The sequence below is a fragment of the Rhinopithecus roxellana genome, chromosome 15, assembly GCF_007565055.1.
Source record: "Rhinopithecus roxellana isolate Shanxi Qingling chromosome 15, ASM756505v1, whole genome shotgun sequence".
In the NCBI taxonomy this organism is placed as follows: Eukaryota; Metazoa; Chordata; class Mammalia; order Primates; family Cercopithecidae; genus Rhinopithecus; species Rhinopithecus roxellana.
In genome coordinates, this window is record NC_044563.1 from 72,929,807 (window position 1) to 72,948,391 (window position 18,585).

At 38.1% G+C, this 18,585-nt stretch overlaps 2 protein-coding genes across 2 annotated transcripts; both read left to right on the forward strand.

The window, feature by feature from the left end:
* Window positions 1-5,143: 5,143 nt before the first annotated feature.
* Window positions 5,144-6,076, forward strand: LOC104656388 (olfactory receptor 148-like). The gene is given in 1 exon segment (XM_030918637.1): window positions 5,144-6,076. A coding segment is annotated over 1 exon segment (933 nt).
* A 10,861-nt stretch (window positions 6,077-16,937) lies between these two features.
* Window positions 16,938-18,324, forward strand: LOC104656387 (putative olfactory receptor 10D4). The gene is made up of 3 exons (XM_030918638.1): window positions 16,938-16,963; window positions 17,061-17,692; window positions 17,984-18,324. The coding sequence occupies exons 1-3, from the start codon at window positions 16,938-16,940 to the stop codon at window positions 18,322-18,324; spliced, it is 999 nt and encodes a 332-aa protein (XP_030774498.1).
* Window positions 18,325-18,585: the final 261 nt, after the last annotated feature.

Here is an 18,585-nt window from a genome sequence, read left to right on the forward strand (position 1 = left end):
CCCTGGGCCCTGTTAATCAAAGCTTTATGGACATTATATCATTGACACCTTATCTCTAATGTGAGTCATTTTTCCCCAAGTTGCACCTTCCCTACAGCACGGGGAAAGATAAGGAGATAGTGCAAGGCACACACATCTGCTCTAATGAGAGAAGCTCTAGCCAGGGAATCCCAAGTCTTCCTGTCATGGGTCACTTATGGGACCCTGAAACCAAATGTTTGGGTTAACAATGTAAGTAACTGAGAATGTCTATGCTCATTTACCTGGCTAAAGGACATTAGAAGTTATCAAGGTCCCCATGGCTTCTCTATTTCAAAACAACCTATTAAATCTGGGACTTAAAGTGTCATATTGCTGTAGAGAAACTATAGGGTAAAGAATACATGATACATATGGAAAACACAGCTTGATTTTGGTCTCTGTGGTGTATTTTTTGTGGATATGTTACTCTCCCCAAGTTATTTGTTCTCTCATCTGAAACATGGGGATAATGACATACCTCCACTGATTGTTTTTTTGAGATCTAATGAATCTTAGTGGCTATAAAAGTTATATATATATATGCACACACCCGCATTTATATACATGCATGTGCATGCATAGATGTATATATGTGTATGTATGTACACCACACATGTATATACAGTTACATGCATGTAATAGATGCATATATAGTAAAGCATAACATAAGCACCAATTCTATTTTATCAGTACTGGGCCCTACAACCATGGTTTTTACATGTACTGAACTAATTAGGAGAGGAAATTATCCTTTTCTCTGGAGAGAAATCATGTCTGGTCTTGTTCCTTGTGACTGTGCCTTCTTTCCGTTGGCTGAAACATCTGAGCAACAGAAGGGAGGAGCTGGAAATGTGGGCAGCGCTCATCATCTGATCCTGCTGGGCTTAGAGCTTAGCACTAAAAGTCTGCCACAGACCAGGCATGCAGCATGGTTAGAGGGCACTGAATCAGGAAACGCACAGAAGATGCTGGTTGTTGAAAAGAAAACTATGTGAAAATTCCCATCACCGAGCACAATATACACAATTAAATCGATATGGATGAGGCATCTTCACTTAAAAGTCTGTCCTTGTGCCTTCAGTGTTGCCAGCCATTCCTCAATCTTGAGGAATTCCTTCTTTTTTTTTTTTTTTTTTTTCTGTTCTGGTTCGGAACAGGCTTTCAATAAACTCTTTTGCTCATTGTCTCATTTCTGTTATTCTCTTTCCTCGATGTTCTCTATCTTTATCATCGTGGAGAGTTTTAAGTGTACAGTTCTGCTTATTGTCTCTCCTCTGATGTTTCCATAGTAATTCATCTAAAACTTCCTGCTGTTCTTACCAAACCTGAGCCCTTTATGTGCTCTTAAAATTGTAAACCTTTAAGAAAATAAGTTTTTAAAATGCATGAAGTTATTTGGTTAATTAATAAATACATATAAATTCCGGTGGTTGAATATACGCTTAGGCCTTGTAATTGCAATCTACTATCGATATTGGAGAATAGATTTCAAAAGATCAAATAACAAATGCTCAGACATGTGCACAAATCTTATAAGCATTTATTACGTATTGGTGATAACAATTATAATAATAAGTATAATTTTCATAAGATCACTGATAACTTGGAAATTTCGTGTTTGAAGATATCACATACAACCTGGGCTCAGCAGAAACTTATAAATGAATGGATAGGTAGGGTGGATTTACAAATATGTATAGTACTATATATTGAGTTCCTACTTGAAACCAGTGCTAATTATTTTACATAGTATGTCAAATTACATTAATTACAGACAGGAATAATGCCAGTCATCACAAATCACTTAGTTGTTTGTCAGAAATTTCTTGGATGATGGTGACCATTGCTTAAGAGGAGCAATTTTCATTGATTACAAGCAAATATGCTCCTGACAAACCCAAAGCACAGATAAATGCCAAAGGGGATAGGCAGGATGCAGCTCAAGGGTCTAAAAATCTATGAGGGCTTGTAAAGAACATACGTTGCTCATCCAGAGGTTCGGAAAATTGTAGAGAAAACAAGAAACCAGGTTCTAATTTATCAGGATCAACTTGGCTCTGCCACAGAATTGAGTCTGTGAGCTTCAGATTCAGTCTGGGGCTTAATTCCTACCTCTAGTACTTAATAGTTGTATAATCATGAGAAAGCAATTTAACTACTCTGAGTTCATGTCATCATTTGTCATAGAATGTAATACTATTCTTATTTTAAAGATAAGCAAATTGAAGTCATGGTAGAGTCACAGAATTAGTAAGTAAGAGCGTAGATGTAAAACAAAATCTGCCGGGCTTAAAATCTTGTCTTTCCTTATCCATGTTGCCTTATTGGCTCCTCTCATCCAAGCAGAGAACAATAGAATTCTCTATCTTTTTCAAGGTTATGTCAGGAATATCATCATATGTAATCCTTACACAATTGTGTGAGGTAAGTATTATCTCAGTTCGTCAAAAACAAACATTAGTGGATACTCACTATATACCAAGCACAATATAAGAACATCCCACATTTGGGCAATATTTTCCCATTCACTTGATCTTGATTTCCAACATCTAACTACTTTTGCCATTTATCCCCTACATTTTCTTAGTTTAAAAGTCACATAGTACACTCCACTTTTTTGTACTGAGTTATTAAACCTCTTTTTCTAGGAATATGTTAAAATAACTACACAGCAGTTAACTCTATTTGCCCTCTATTCATTGAGCCTAACTGAAATTGTTCAGAAACCTCCCAAGATACCTATGTGAAGAGATGACTAATCCGGATCTTGGAGGCCACCCAGTGGCCATGCACTTGTTCTTCAACAACTAAGGCAAACATACAAACTCATTTCAGGTCCAGATGATCCCCCAGAGGAAGCAGACGAAAGGATCCTGGGGTGGGGAGGTGGGATACTGGGGAGAATGAAGAATAGTAGCTTTCCCCCAACAAGAAACCCCAAAGGACCCCAAAATTCAAAGAACTCAATACAATAAACAGAATCGCTATAGACTTGATGCCTTCAGACAATAATAGAGTACATCAATTTCATTAATATCTTGTAATAACACTTTTCCAGATTTGATTATCACATGATCTAAGACATATGATCTAAATCTGGTACCTAAGATTGTGTGAATAATTTTGTCCTATTTAAGATATTTTTGCAATAATTCCTTTTCACATTCTTTAGTTGTTGCTGTGATAGAACTTTCCACTAATCATAATTTTGTTCTTTTCCTTCTCTTCAGAAAGGTCCATTTGCCTTCCTTAACTCTCCTCCAGCAAGAGGTAATTATGAGTTACAGCAGTTTTGAAGATATTCAAAGCTCATCCTATCTCTCCTAGCTCAGCAATTAGGTACTCTACATTTCAATGAATATCTAAATTCCTTTTACTAGGCATGGTATCTGAAGACTAAAGTAGGCTGACTACAACCATTGTTGGCTGGGGTTAAGAAAAAAGACTTAAAATAGTCGAAGGACCAAAGGAATAATTCTAGATAATTTAAAAATTTGATCGAAATAAACACACTTGTTGGGTGCTGCTATTTCTTAAATCCTAGTGATACGATGATGAGCAAGAACAAACATGGTCTCTTCATAGAACTCGCAGTCAGATAATATCCATAAATTCATTCGTTCCTCTAACAAATATTTAAATTCCAGCTATTCAGAAGTACTGTGGTACGTGCTGCAGATTCAATGACAAATTATAGCCCCTACTTTCAGGGATCTGATAGTCTAACACAACCTGAACTAAATTCCCTCAGTATTTCCTGTGTATATGTGGATTATATTCATCTATCTTACTACTTCCATATTTTTATAGGCTAAATTATCAATCAATAACTATTACTTATAAAGAGGATCAGAGAAATTGACCAGGAATTGTAAGTAGAGATAAGGGCAATTATTAGTTTTCATATTTGGGAATATCAAAAATAAATATATCAAAAAAGTAAAAACTGAAAATGAAAACATCCTTCTTGGATGATTCACAAGAGCCTTTATATTCAGGCACTGTCATACCCCAGTGGCAGTTACATGTTCTCAGCATATACAGTTACCTCTTTCCCTTAAAATAAAACAGTCAAATTCATGGAAGCAGTGAGCAAAATGATGGTTGTCATGGGCAGGAAAGAGAGGGAACTGGAGAGTTACTAATCAATGGCTCTAAAGTTTTAGTAATGCAAGATGAGTCTAGAGATCTGTTGTACAATATTGTCCCTATATTGTTAATAATAATATTGTATTGTATTCTATACTGAAAATCTGGTAAGAGAGTACTTCTCATGTTAAGTGCTCTTACACAACAAAAAAATAAAAAAATTTTAAAAGACAAAAACACACAAAAAGCTTCAGAATTGAAATATTTTAGTTTCATTATTCTAAGGATTCAAAAATTCCAATTGTTAGCAAAGATGAAATATTTCATATCTGCATCTTTATATATGATGTGACTTCACTCAAACCTAAAACTAGGATATGATAATACATCTCAGCTGCTAACCTCTAAGCAATTTAAAACCCCAGAGTAACAACAAAATTAGTCACTGTTAGTGTCTTTTTAGACAAATGAATATTTCCAAACAAGAACGTGCCAAAGCTAAAAAGTTTACCTATAATTAGAATGCTATTAACACAATCCAAATCTTAACGCTCATTGCATTGTATCTCAGTCCATCATTCTTATTAGATATGTCAATGACAAAACTGACTTTTGATGAATAATTAGGGCATCTGATCACATCTTCGAGTAACTGTAGAAATATTCTGAAGAGGAATCAGGAGGAGACTTACAAGTTGGTCTTTTTAGGACATTCATTATTGTATCATTAGTTGCGGACATTAATTATGTTCTCTGTTCTCTTAGCCCATCCAACATTTCACCATATTAATGTTTCATTTTGTTTGCTGTCTATAATCACGAACAAATATATCTCAAGATGTGAAGGCATATGCATGCTTTACTAATCCCTAAATGTCTGCGGAAGAATCTCTAATTCTTAATTTCAACATCAACTTAATGTTTAAACAAAAATTGGTGCCAATGAATGTGTTGGTATTGTATTTATCCCAATCTGCCTCCACATTCATATTTTCACATATTTTGTGAAAACCGAGACTACCCTTCCATGAACATGAGGAATCACACATTGCTGAATGAGTTCATTCTACGGGGAATACCTCAGACAGAGGGACTGGAGGCTGTACTCTGTGCTGTCTTCTCATTCATCTACCTCTTCACCCTACTTGGAAACTTACTCATCCTTGTAGCAATTGTTTCTTCCTCTACCCTTCACACGCCTATGTATTTCTTCTTGGGACTCCTGTCTATTTTTGACATATTGTTCCCATCTGTAACATGTCCCAAGATGCTATTGTATCTCTCTGGCCAGAGCCCAGTCATTTCTTACAAGGGATGTGCTTCACAGCTCTTCTTCTATCACTTATTGGGTTCTGCCGAAGGCTGCCTCTATTCTGTAATGTCCTATGATCGCTTTGTTGCCATATGTCACCCACTGAGGTATATGCTCATCATGAAGCCTGGAGTCTGTGTCAGCTTGGTCGTGGTAGCCGGGTTGGTGGGTTGTCTTCACGCCACCATTCTGACCTCCTTTGCCTTTCAGTTGTCCTACTGTGGCCCCAATCAGGTGGACTACTTCTTCTGTGACATTCCTGCTGTTTTACCCCTGGCTTGTACTGACAGTGCCCTGGCCCAGAGGGTGGGTTCCATAAATGTTGGCTTTCTGGCTTTAACACTTTTGATCAGTGTCTGTATCTGCTACACTCGCACTGGGATTGCCGTCTTGAGAATCCATTCAGCAGAGGGCAGGCAGAAAACCTTCTCCACCTGCAGTGCTCACCTCTTTGCAATCCTCTGTGCCTATGGACCTGTAATCATCATCTATCTGAAGTCCACACCCAACCCCTTGCTTGGTGCCATGGTGCAAATATTAAATAATATTGTCTCACCCATGCTGAACTCGTTAATCTATTCCTTAAGGAACAAGGAAGTGCAAAGGTCCCTGAAAAGAGTATTCTGAAATGTTTTACTTACTGTCTGTGAATAAATTATGAGATATTATTGGGAATAAATGTTATAATTAACATTATTCTTTGTCTCTTAATTCTGGATAAGGAATCCAAAGGGCATGGCAAGCACTTGGAGACAGATTTCTTGACCCTATAATGGGTAGCCAACTTTTCCTGGTTGAGGACAGAGAGGATCTGCAGCAGTCCAAGAAGTACCCTTCAATAGTTCCTCTCTGTATAAATCAACATTCAATTTTACCTTATTTTTTTGCCCTAATTAAAATGTAATTGTTCCTCTTTTCTGCCTATAAGCATTTCAGTTCTTCCATCTTGCGAAGAAGAAGGTTAGCTAACATTCATAGAGCATGATCTGTCTTCTGGGCATTGTGATGAGCATTTCATATACATCATCTTATTAAATCTTCACCCCTATAAAGTAGATTTTACGTAATGTAGAAAAGAGTTTTGAGGATTAAAGTCTTCAAATAATGAACCCAATGTTACACATTAAGCATCAAATCAGACCTCAGACTCAGCTCCAGTTAACTCCAAATCACCTCCCTGCTATAGATTCCTGTACCACATAGCTGCCCTAAGTGACCTGCTTGGCAATTTACTCATCCTAATTACTTCGCTCATGATACAAATAAGTTGTTCGATAAATAACTGGTAAAATAAGTACTGACAGAGGTTACGTCTATATACAGTCAGCCCTCAATATTCATGGGTTCTGCCTTTGTGAATTCAACCACTGCGATTCAAAAATATTCAGAAAATAAATTTTACAAAAAACAAAACTTGAATTTGCCTCATGTGAGTACTACATTGAATTATGTGCATGAAATGGTAGTAGGGATCGTACTAAGTATTACAAGTAATCTAGAGATGATTTAAGGTATACAGGAAGATGTGCATAGGTTATATGCAAATACTACACCATTTTAAATAAGGGACATAAGCATACTTGGATTGCAGTATTTATGGGAGTCCTAAAACCAATCTCCTAAGGATACTGAAGGACGACTGATTTGACTTTATTATTATCTCCACTTACTCTATTCTATTACCAATTGTTCCCACCTGTAGATGGTGGTACTGAGATACAGCAATAAGTGTCTTCCTTGTGTACTACATCTAGTTATGCTAAAGCCAGCCCTAGACCCAAGTCCTCTTAAGTCCTGCTGTGTCATCGTTTTCCTACTGCACCGCACTGCCAATATATCAAAATACTCTTTAGTGTGAACGCAAGGGGAAAGTCTTTCCATCCAGTGTTGTTGAAGAGAAGATGGTCTAATTATGGGGCTTAATTAGCATGCTCATTTGATTCTCTCAGCAAGTTACATTTTGTAACTTCCAACAAGACTGAAGTTGATAACTGTTTCTCAATTTTCTCAAAATCTAAAGTGAAAGAAAGGGTACTATTAACTGGGGATCCCACAGACATGCCAGCTCCTAGTTTCCATGACATTTTAGTTATTTGTAGTTCTTCTATTCCATTTGTAGTCTCCAAAGTTCCCTTCCTATTTGAAACCAGTAAACAAAAACAAGTAAAAATCTCTAATAAAAATGCTTACCTTACAAATAGCATGAAGCTAAAAGGATAAAATGATAAAGTGAAGCTCCTTCAAGCATAGTTAAATGGTTTTAGAGCACTAGAAGGATTCTAAGGCTCCTCCTAACTTGATTGGCAAAAATCCAAGATGCCACAGCATCTTATTCCCACACATTGGGGATGCCTATCAGAGACGATATGCTGGATTCAAATAACCCTAGTGTTAGTTTGCAGGATATTTGTAGAAGAATCTACATGTCATGATATCTGGTAAAGCCTGACTAGTGTTTAGGGACAGATATTCAACACACTGATACTTCTATAATAGATTTGTTTTCTAGACAATGGAAAGTTTCATAAAAGTAGGGATTATGTGTGCTTGCTCATCACTGTATCCACAAGACACAGCCCAGTGACATAGTAAGCTTCCAGTGTAGGTTTGTTGAATGAATGAATGGATACCTCTTTACCTATTCAAATTATGATGCAATTGTATATTTATTGATACAGAGGAATATGTGTGAAATAATTAAGATACGGAATAATACTATGTCTGAATTTAAATATACATTCATGTTTAGGTAAAATTGATGATATATAAAAAACAAAATCTGAATGACCAACTTTTTGGCTTTTTCTAAATTAGTGTTGCAATGACTGGCACTGAAAACAAACACTAACCATTTAAATCTTTCCTGGATCTAAAAGCACTCAACATGAGATTTTATTTAAAACACAAGTGCACACATACATAAACACACACAGACACACACAATCACTTTTTAAAATCTTACCTCATTAACAACAACAGCAGCAAAACCAAACCACCTGATTGGAAAAAATGGATAAGGGACTTAAATAGACATTTATCCAAAGAAGATACACAAGCGGCAAATAAGCATATGGAAAGATATTCAATACCACTAAGCACTAAGAAAATGCAAAATAAAACCACAATGACATATCACTTCAATAAGGATGGCTACTATTTTTTAAATTACCATAGTAATAAGCTTTGGCTATTATGTCAGAAATTGGAACCCTTGTACACTAATCATGAGAATGTAAAATGGTGCAGCTGGTATGGAAAACAGTATTGTATTTTCTTAAAACAGTAAAAATAGAATTACCATATGATCCAGCAATTCCAGCTCTTGGTATATATACAAAAGAAATAAAAGCAGGGTCTTGAAGACACATTTGAATACCCACATTCCTAGCAGCGTTAATCACAATAGGCAAGGGCTGAAAGCAATCCAGTATTCACTCAATGAATGGATACACTAAATGTGGTATATACATACAACAAAATATTAGTCAGACTTAGAAAGAAAGGAAGTTCTGACACATGCCACAGCATGGATGAACCTCAATGTTGACATTATGACATTATGCTAAGTGAAATAAGCCAGTCACAAAAAGACTATATAAATCCAGTAATATGAGGTATCCAGAATAGTCACATTCATGGAAAAAGAAACTAGAATGTTGGTTCCCAGGAGCCACTGATGTTGGAAGGAAATGGAGAAGTTGTTTAATGGTTATAGAGTTTCAGTTCTGCAAGATGAAAAAGTCCAGGAGATTAGTTGGGTAACAAGGTAAACAGTTGAGCAACAATGGAAATATACTTAACATTACTGTACCAGATATTTCAAAATGGTTAAGACGTTAAATTTTATGCCTTGTGTATTTTACCACAATTTTCTTTTTCTGAGACAGAATCTTGCTCTGTTACCCAGGCTGGAGTGCAGTGGTGCAATCATGGTTCACTATAGCCTGGACTTCCGCGCTCAAGAGATCCTCCCACCTCAGCCTCCAGAGTAGCTGGGACTACAGGTGTGCACACAACACCCAGCCAATTTTTGAAATTTCTTTTAGAAATGAGATCTCATTATGTTGCCCCCAGGCTGGTGTGAAACTCCTGGGCTAAAGGGATCCTCCCGTATTGGCCTTTCAAAGTACTGGGCTTACAGGCATGAGCCACCACACCTGGCCTACATTTTTTTTTTAAAGGTTGCTTATGCAGTTTTCACACATTCTGTGGTTTATTAGTTATCTCCTTTTTCCTATAACTACATCTACTTTAGTTGAACCCTCCCAAATCACTGTTTCTTTATATTTTATACCTCCACTTGGTGTAGGGAGAGAGTTTGAGAAATGTAGTCAAAGGTAGCTTTTCAGAAGATCTGCCTAGAGTAATAATCATAAGTTACCATTAATTGAGTCCTTACTCCTTACCAGGCACTGTGGAATTGCTTTTTATGTATTATCTAATGTAATCTACATACGAGTTTTGTGAAATCATTTCACAGAAGATGAAATGAGATTCAGGGATGTCAGGTAATTTTCTTCAAGCCACACAACTAGTTTGTGGATGTAAATGGGCATCTGTCTCAGATCTTCATGCAGCGATGCACAACACAGCAAATTTGTTGAAACTTTAGAATAAACATTTGGCCTTCCACACCCCCCCAAAAAAACTTACCCTAACTATTTTTTGCCATTCAATCTCTCAGATGCGTGAAAGCTCATCTGAGAGAAAACTCATTTGTAATAAAATATTCTTTTTTTATTTTTTTATTTTTATTTTTTTTGAGGAGTCTCGCTCTGTCACCCAGGCTGGAGTGCAGTGGCCGGATCTCAGCTCACTGCAAACTCCGCCTCCCGGGTTTACGCCATTCTCCTGCCTCAGCCTCCCGAGAAGCTGGGACTACAGGCGCCCGTCACCTCGCCCGGTTAGTTTTTTTTTTGTATTTTTTTAGTAGAGACGGGGTTTCACCGTGTTAGCCAGGATGGTCTCGATCTCCTGACCTCGTGATCCGCCCGCCTCGGCCTCCCAAAGTGCTGGGATTACAGGCTTGAGCCACCGCGCCCGGCCTGTAATAAAATATTCTAATCCCACAGAGTGGGGTGCGATTATGCTCCTTCCTATCTTGTTACTATCCTCTGTTGGTTCTAATCCTCTGGGTATTCCCAGAAGATACCTGTGTGGGACCTTACCTGATAATTAGAGTTAAAGTATGGTTCATAGTGCACATTCAGGTATAGAAACGTAAGCAGAAAATGAAGCTTTGTTCTGACATTGTCACATGAGGCTAAAGCAGGGCCTTAATCTACACACATTCTCCGTAGCATTTCTCTGCCCTAGTGACTATCTTTCCTCTTTTTTTCCTGACCAAATATCTCAAAATTCTAGAGCCCAGTGATCTTCCTTATTTGTCTCCCTGAATGTGTTCTTGCTCCCCACAACTGCTCTCCTGACTGTAGCTAGAATTATCTTTCACATTCTCTCTTCCACAATGTACCGAAAAGCAATGCTGCTTAAAACTGTCTTACATTTTCTTAAGCCTCCTAATGTAGAGATTGCAATCTTTAAGGAGCAGAGCCTTTAGTCATCATGTGCTTTTCTGCCTCTCAAGCTTTATCTCAATTTTTTCCCTCTCTTTCCTCAAGTTCTTCAAATATACTGTACATCCTTCCAGTGAAGGCTTTGCATATGCTCTTACCCCTGCCTAAAAAGGTTTTGGCTTTCAAATCTCAGCTGGGATAACGTTTTCTCAGGGAAGTTCTCTTCTGCCTTCAAGGAACATCAGTTAGCCATATAAATCATGATGTGAATACAAATTTAATTTACTGATCTGAAAGGGAACATGAGTAGGATACAAATACTCTGCCACAATAGCTTTTCAATCCACAGCACTTCTTCCTAGTCCTTACCACCTTAAGTAATTATCATTTCTGTATGTAGGATTATTTGATCAATGCCTCTCTTCTTCTACTAGACTGTAAGCTCATTGAGGACAGAGACCACAGCTAGTTCCTGTTCAGCAGAACATGGCTGTTTTTGTGTATCATCGTAGCTCTAATAAGTTTTTGATCTAATAAAGGCCAAAATAACCTCAATAAAATCTCTAATTTGTTCACATAAACTTTTCTCCTCTTATAGCCTTTTCTTGCCTTTGCCTTTGCTTAACTTCTTATCTGCTTCAGATTTCTTAAACATTATTGTAATTAGTTGTAAATTACTAAAATCCTTCCCTCCATCATGTCTTCCTGCCCAGTCTTCAGTGAGCTCACCTGCCTGTTCCATTCATGCACCCACCCTGCTATGCTGTTTTAGAGAAAAATCACAAACCAAGCAGGTCAGCAACCCTACAAATTTGTTATTATTTATCTCAAGTGTTTGCTAGCAGTTTTATTACTTTTCTTCTACAGTATTGATCCTATTTCTTACTAGAATGCCTCTTCATGAGTTTGGGGTCTCAAACTTCTACTTAACTTGTAGGCTCTCACTCACAAAGAACAAAAATCGAAATCACCAGCAAATGGAGAATGAAAAGATCAGCAAGATCTCAATATTCCAAATCACGAAGTTCTCTGGGAAATTGAGTGGAAAATGTAACTTAAACCAAGCCTAAGTGGAGACTCTTCTTTCTAGGCTGAATTGGAGACAGCAGGACCTGCGGCCCAAGAGCTACCTGATCTATTCCACCTGTCACAGGGGGAAAGCTGAAGCCAGGAGAGAAAGGAAGAATGATGGTATCCCCCACTAGTTCTCTGTACTCTTTCTCTGTCCAATATTGAGAGCCTAGGTCAAGAACACCATGCCATCATTTAGTTTTCTATATGACTTTTACTGTTGAGCACAGTGCTCTATGCATTGCAAGGCTTTGTGAATGATTATTCGCTTTTAATAAATTAAATTTCCTGCTGGATAATTTTTTTACATGATAACTTTCCTAATGTAACCTTCATCTGTTGAAGAAAATTGAAATCCTGAGTACATGGTTTTGCTGTGTAAAATTAAATGAAACAAAAATTTAAAAATTTACATTTCTTTGCAATCAGTATATTGAAGGGATATCTGCTTGCTCGTGTTCATTGCAGCACTATTCCCAATAGCCAACCTTTCAATCTCTAAGTGCCCGTGAGTGGATGAGTAAGTACAGAAATTGTGGTGTATCTACACAATGGAATATGAATGGAATATGATTCAACCTTTTTTTTTTTTTTTTTTTAGACGGAGTCTCGTTCTGTCACCCAGGCTGGAGTGCAGTGGCACAATCTTGGCTCATTGCAACCTCCTCCTCCCAGGTTCAAGCGATTCTCCTGCCCTAGCCTCCTGAGTAGCTGGGATTACAGGCGTGAGCCACTGCGCCTGGCCGATTCGTTTGTGATAGTGTAGATGAAACTGACGGATATTATGTGAAGTGAAATAAGCCAGGTACAGAAAGACAAATACCACATGATCTCACTTTTATGTGGAGACTAAAAAAGTGAAATTCACAAAAACAGAAGAGTTGAATGATACAATAGTTACCATTACCAGGTGGGATGGGGTGGATGTTGGTGAAAGATACAACATTTCAGTTAAACCAAAGGAATAAGTTCAAGATATCTAATGCACAACATGGTGATTATAGTTAATAATGTACACTTAAAAGTTGCTAAGAGAATAGATTTTAAGTGTTCTTAGCACAAAAAAAAAGTATGTGAGGTAATGCATGTTAATTAGCTTGATTCAGCCATTCCACAATGTATACATATTTCAAACCATCATGTTGTACACTGTAAGTATATACCAGTTTTATTTATCAGTTAAAATAAAGTTAAATTTTATTAAATATAAATATTTAACATGTTCAAGACACATATAGAATCTACGTTTAACACGAAAATTGATCAAACCTTGAAACTTGGATTTAAAATGCAGACAAAATACAACTTGCAATGATACTTTTGTTGCTTATGATAATTGAACTGCAAGCAGTAATAAGAAAACTTTTTTTTTTTTTTTTTTTTAGACAGAGTTTCTTTTTTGTTGCCCAGACTGGAGTGCAATGGCGCCATCTTTGCTCACTGCAACCTCCACCTCCTGGGTGCAAGCCATTCTCCCGCCCCAGCTTCCCACGTAGCTGGGATTACAGGCATGCGCCATTACTCCCAGCTAATTTTTGTATTTTTAGTAGAGATAGGGTTTCACCATGTTGGCCAGGCTGGCCTTGGACTCCTGACCTCAGCTAATCCATCCTCCTTGGCCTCCCAAAGTGCTTGGATTACAGGTGTGAGCCACCGCAACCGACCAGAAAACATTTTAGTTACTGTATTGAAGTCTTTCCTGCCATGATCTGATCACTATTTCTTCTGTAACAGGTATTGTCACTGAGAACATTTGACCTTTGGGAACGTAGAACATGAGTGTTTTTACTGTGACCATCCCATTAATTTAGCAAGTGCCACTTTTATTCTAAAACATTCTATTTGGAGATCTAAAACAGTCTGTGGCATTTGACTTCCCTGAATACATTTTTTACCAGACTGGGTAAATTTCATGAGATATTACTTGCTAGTTAAACGTTTATTTCCTTTTTTTTTTTTTTTTTTTTTTTTTTTTTTTTTGCACACAGTATTTTTTCAAGTTAGTCATGTTTCAAAACATTAAAGATAATCAAAGATAAATAGAATGGCAGAATTACTGAATATTCTACTCTCATCGTTTGCTAGATGTGCAGCAAAACAGTTTTCTTTTCATATAAAAATTCCAGATGTATTTGGAATAGTGTAACTACCTAAACATTCCTTAAACACTGAAACTTTGTGAACAAAAGTCCTAGAGAATACACCAAGTCTAAACTCCCTCCAGGTTAAGAAAGTGATTTAACTTCTTTGACCCTTACTTTCCTCATCTATAGAGGACTTCACCAGAGTTTTGAGGTTTCAATAAAACTGTAAAATATATTTTTCTGCCAGATAGCTTACATGTTTTTTGAGCAGAGAGACAATGTCTAACCCACCTCACCTACCCCCAACCTTTCTCCTGGCAAATAATCAATGCTGACAGATGATTGGCACTCAACATTTGTTAAGGTAAATGTATACGTAAATAAACAAATGAAAGAATGTATTCAATGAGGAAGTTTGTATTCCACCTCAACCCCTAATATGTATTGAGTATTGAAGGTATTTAACTCGGAAGCTTTAATAGATGTCGGAAGTATAAGGACAGATACTTCAAGTGCTAGCTTAGCATTCTTTTTGAACTCCCAGCATATTTCTTCCGTCTTTCTTTTTTTTAGGATTTTTTTTTTTTTTTTTTTTTTTTAGTTACGTTTTAAGTTCTATTGTACATGTGCACAATGTGCAGGTTTGTTACACATGTATACATGTGCCATGTTGGTGTGCTGTACCCATTAACTTGTCATTTACATTAGGTATGTTTCCTAAGGCTATTCCTCCCCCTCCCCCCTCCCCAAAATAGGCCCCGGTGTGTGATGTTCCCCTTCCTGTGTCCAAGTGATCTCATTGTTCAATTCCCACCTATAAGTGAGAACATGCGGTGTTTAGTTTTCTGTTCTTGTGCTAGTTTGCTGAGAATGATGATTTCCAGCTGCATTTCTTCTGGCAACAGCCCCTTTCACTCCCTGCTGGAGAACTGCCCATCTCCATCCCACCGTTTAGCCTGTACCCTGCTCACAGAGATCGGCATGTGACTCAGCCAAGGAAGTCAGATTCCAATCTTGGGGTGAGGCACACAGGAGCAAAGGTAGCTGAGGCAGAACCAGCTGATGGCGATGTCCTGAGGCTGCTCCATGAATTCTAACAGCTAAGGTCCCTCCAGCTGCTCTACTTCCCACCCTTCCTGGGCCTAGTTTTCCATTAGTTTCTTTAGTTCTCTAAGCTACCCCAGTTACTGTTGCTCACAATAGTCAATTCTGTCAATACTAGGTAGGAAAATAAGGTATAATTTATTTATTAAAAAAGTATGCACACATGAAACGCAGTAAATATAAAAACACACAACAAATATGTGTGATATATGTGTCAAAGGAATGTTTAAAAATATTCTTCCACAGAAGTATATTTTACAAAGGAAATGATAATAATCAGGCTCTCTCTCTCTCTTTCTCTCTCCCTCTCTCTCTTCTCTTCTCTCATTCATTTCTAAGGTGTAATTATACCAAGCAGTTAATTGCTCCCTTGCTCAAAAGGTTCCCTGAGTTGAGGGATTAATACCCCAGGGAAGACCAAGGTTATTTAAAATGTCCTGTATTGAGGAATGATTGCAGTTCCTAGAGTTAGACAGGAAATTACTGTAAGGCAGCTGATGCATATTTAGATTTGTGGCATTCTATTTGAAAGTGGTTGAAAAGAAAAAGAATTCAAATCACCTACTTGTAGACTCTAGGCTGATTGGGATTTAGGGACAAACTTCTTCCTTCTGCTGGGGAAGGAAAGGAAGACAACACTCACAAGCAGCAGACAATTATGTTCCCTGTTTCCCACGTACGTAAGTGCACACACTTTGTCCTTCACTTTTTATCTTGGCTTTCACTCTCTTTCTCCCTTCACAATCTCCAGGAAAAAAGAGAGAGAGAGAGAAAGGGAATCATCCCAGGTAATAGAATATATGAGTTGATCTATAATCTATAGATCTCACTGCCGAAAAAAATTAAAACAAGTAGAAAAACATATTCAATTTTTTTAAAGTATGAAACTGGGAAAGGAAAGGAGTCTTTACTACTGCTACCCCTGTACCTTCTGCTGCCACAAAATTGGGATGTGGCTTAACTTGGGTCTGGTTAGACAATTACAGACTTTGGAGACAGAAATGAAGTCTATCGGTTACTCATGTGCACTGAATTCAGGTGACTGCAGAGGATAAGGAACTTGTGATTGTAATTTTCTGTTCAGTAAGCGCTATCTGAGATCCTTCTTTTGAATAATTTCTCACTGTTGACCCTCATGGCCAGGGAGACAATGAGGGAAAGATACTCTACATTTTGTATACATCTTACAGAATTATAAATAACTTTTGGAGAGTTACTGTAAGCAAATTGTCTTGGATGAAATTTGGATGAGACTTTGTTTGTTATAAAGACATTAAGTATTTACATTTGTCCTTTTAGAGCATGTATAATTTATGCTATTTAATGGTAAATATGAAGAATGGCAGCTACGAGACTAGTCATGCGAGCCTTCTTGGTGAAATTATTAAATGAGAGGCATCTGCAATTAGAAACTGCACTGCAGTCTTCTCACTTATAAGTGGGAGCTAAACAATGGGCACATGTGGACGTACAGAGTGGAATAACTCTAAAAGTTGATTTGGGTGGGAGGGGGTAGTGAGGGAAGAAAAATTACCTATTGGGTGTGATGTACACCATTTGGCTGATGGGTGTGCTATAAACCCAGACTTCAGTACTTGGCAATATATCCATGTAACAAAATATATCCATGTAACAAAAATGCACTTGTACCTCTTAAATCTGTAAAAATAAAAAGTTACAAACAAGAAAAGAAACCACTGCAGAATGATATCCAGTACAGAGCAAAGCAGGCAGATCAAGATGATTCTACCAGGAAGCATTCCTCTGTAACTATCTAGATCTCTTGCTTCTTTTCCATTTCATTGATCTAAACCCAGGTAATTTACATGCATATTAAATTTAACCACCTATTTCTTTTCACAGACACCCAAGAGTTGATTCCTCCCTAGGAATGAGAAATCACACAATGGTGACTGAACTCATCCTTCTGGGAATCCCTGAGACAGAGGGCCTAGAGACAGCCCTTTTATTCCTGTTCTCCTCATTTTATTTATGCACCCTCTTGGGAAATGTGCTTATCCTTACAGCTATCATCTCCTCCACTCGGCTTCACACTCCTATGTATTTTTTCTTGGGAAACCTCTCCATCTTTGACCTGGGTTTCTCTTCGGCAACTATTCCCAAGATGCTGCTCTGCCTTTCGGGGGACAGCCATGCTATCTCATATGCGGGCTGCGTGTCCCAGCTTTTCTTCTACCATTTCCTAGGCTGTACCGAGTGCTTCCTCTACACAGTGACGGCCTGTGACCGCTTTGTTGCCATATGTTTTCCTTTGAGATACATGGTCATTATGAACCACAGAGTGTGCTTTATGTTGGCCACAGGGACCTGGATGAGTGGCTGTGTCCATGCCATGATCCTAACCTCCCTCACCTTCCAGTTACCTTACTGTGGTTCTCACAAGGTGGGCTATTACTTCTGTGATATTCCCACAGTGTTACCGCTAGCCTGTAAGGACACATCCTTAGCCCAGAGGGTAGGTTTTACAAATGTTGGTCTTTTGGCTCTCATTTGCTCCTTTTTTTTTGAGACGGATTCTGGCTCTGTCTCCCAGGCTGGAGTGCAGTGGCCAGATCTCAGCTCACTGCAAGCTCCGCCTCCCGGGTTTACGCCATTCTCCTGCCTCAGCCTCCCGAGTAGCTGGGACTACAGGCGCCCGCCACCTCCCCCGGCTAGTTTTTTGTATTTTTAGTAGAGACGGGGTTTCACCGTGTTAGCCAGAATAGTCTTAATCTCCTGACCTCGTGATCCGCCCGTCTCGGCCTCCTAAAGTGCTGGGATTACAGGCTTGAGCCACCGCGCCCAGCTCATTTGCTTTTTTCTCATCCTTGTTTCCTATACTTGCATTCGGATTTCCATATCAAAAATCCGCTCAGCAGGGGACAGGCAACGAGCCTTCTCCACCTGCAGCGCCCATCTCACTGCAATCCTTTGTGCTTATGGGCCAGTCATCATTAACTATCTACAACCCAATCCCAGTGCCTTGCTTGGTGCCATAATTCAGATATTGAATAATCTGGTAACCCCAATGTTGAATCCACTAATCTATAGTCTTAGGAATAAGGATGTAAAATCAGCCCTGAGGAATGTATTTCCCAAGAAAAACTTTGCTCTGGGAAATAAATGAGACAATTTAAAGCTTTGCCGGATTTAAGATTTTGATTACATTTTAAAGTTTGATTCTCCATTCCCTAAGGATATTTCCCATCTACTGCGGCCAAGGCATGTTGAAATGGAATGTACTCTGAATCAATCTACTACTTAACCTCGCTATTTTAAAATATATGCCTGTTGGTATATTTCCCTATACTTTAGAATTATTATTATTATTATTTTTACTTTTGGAGGGCTTAAAGAAATAATGTGTAACTGCCGCACTCCAGGCTGG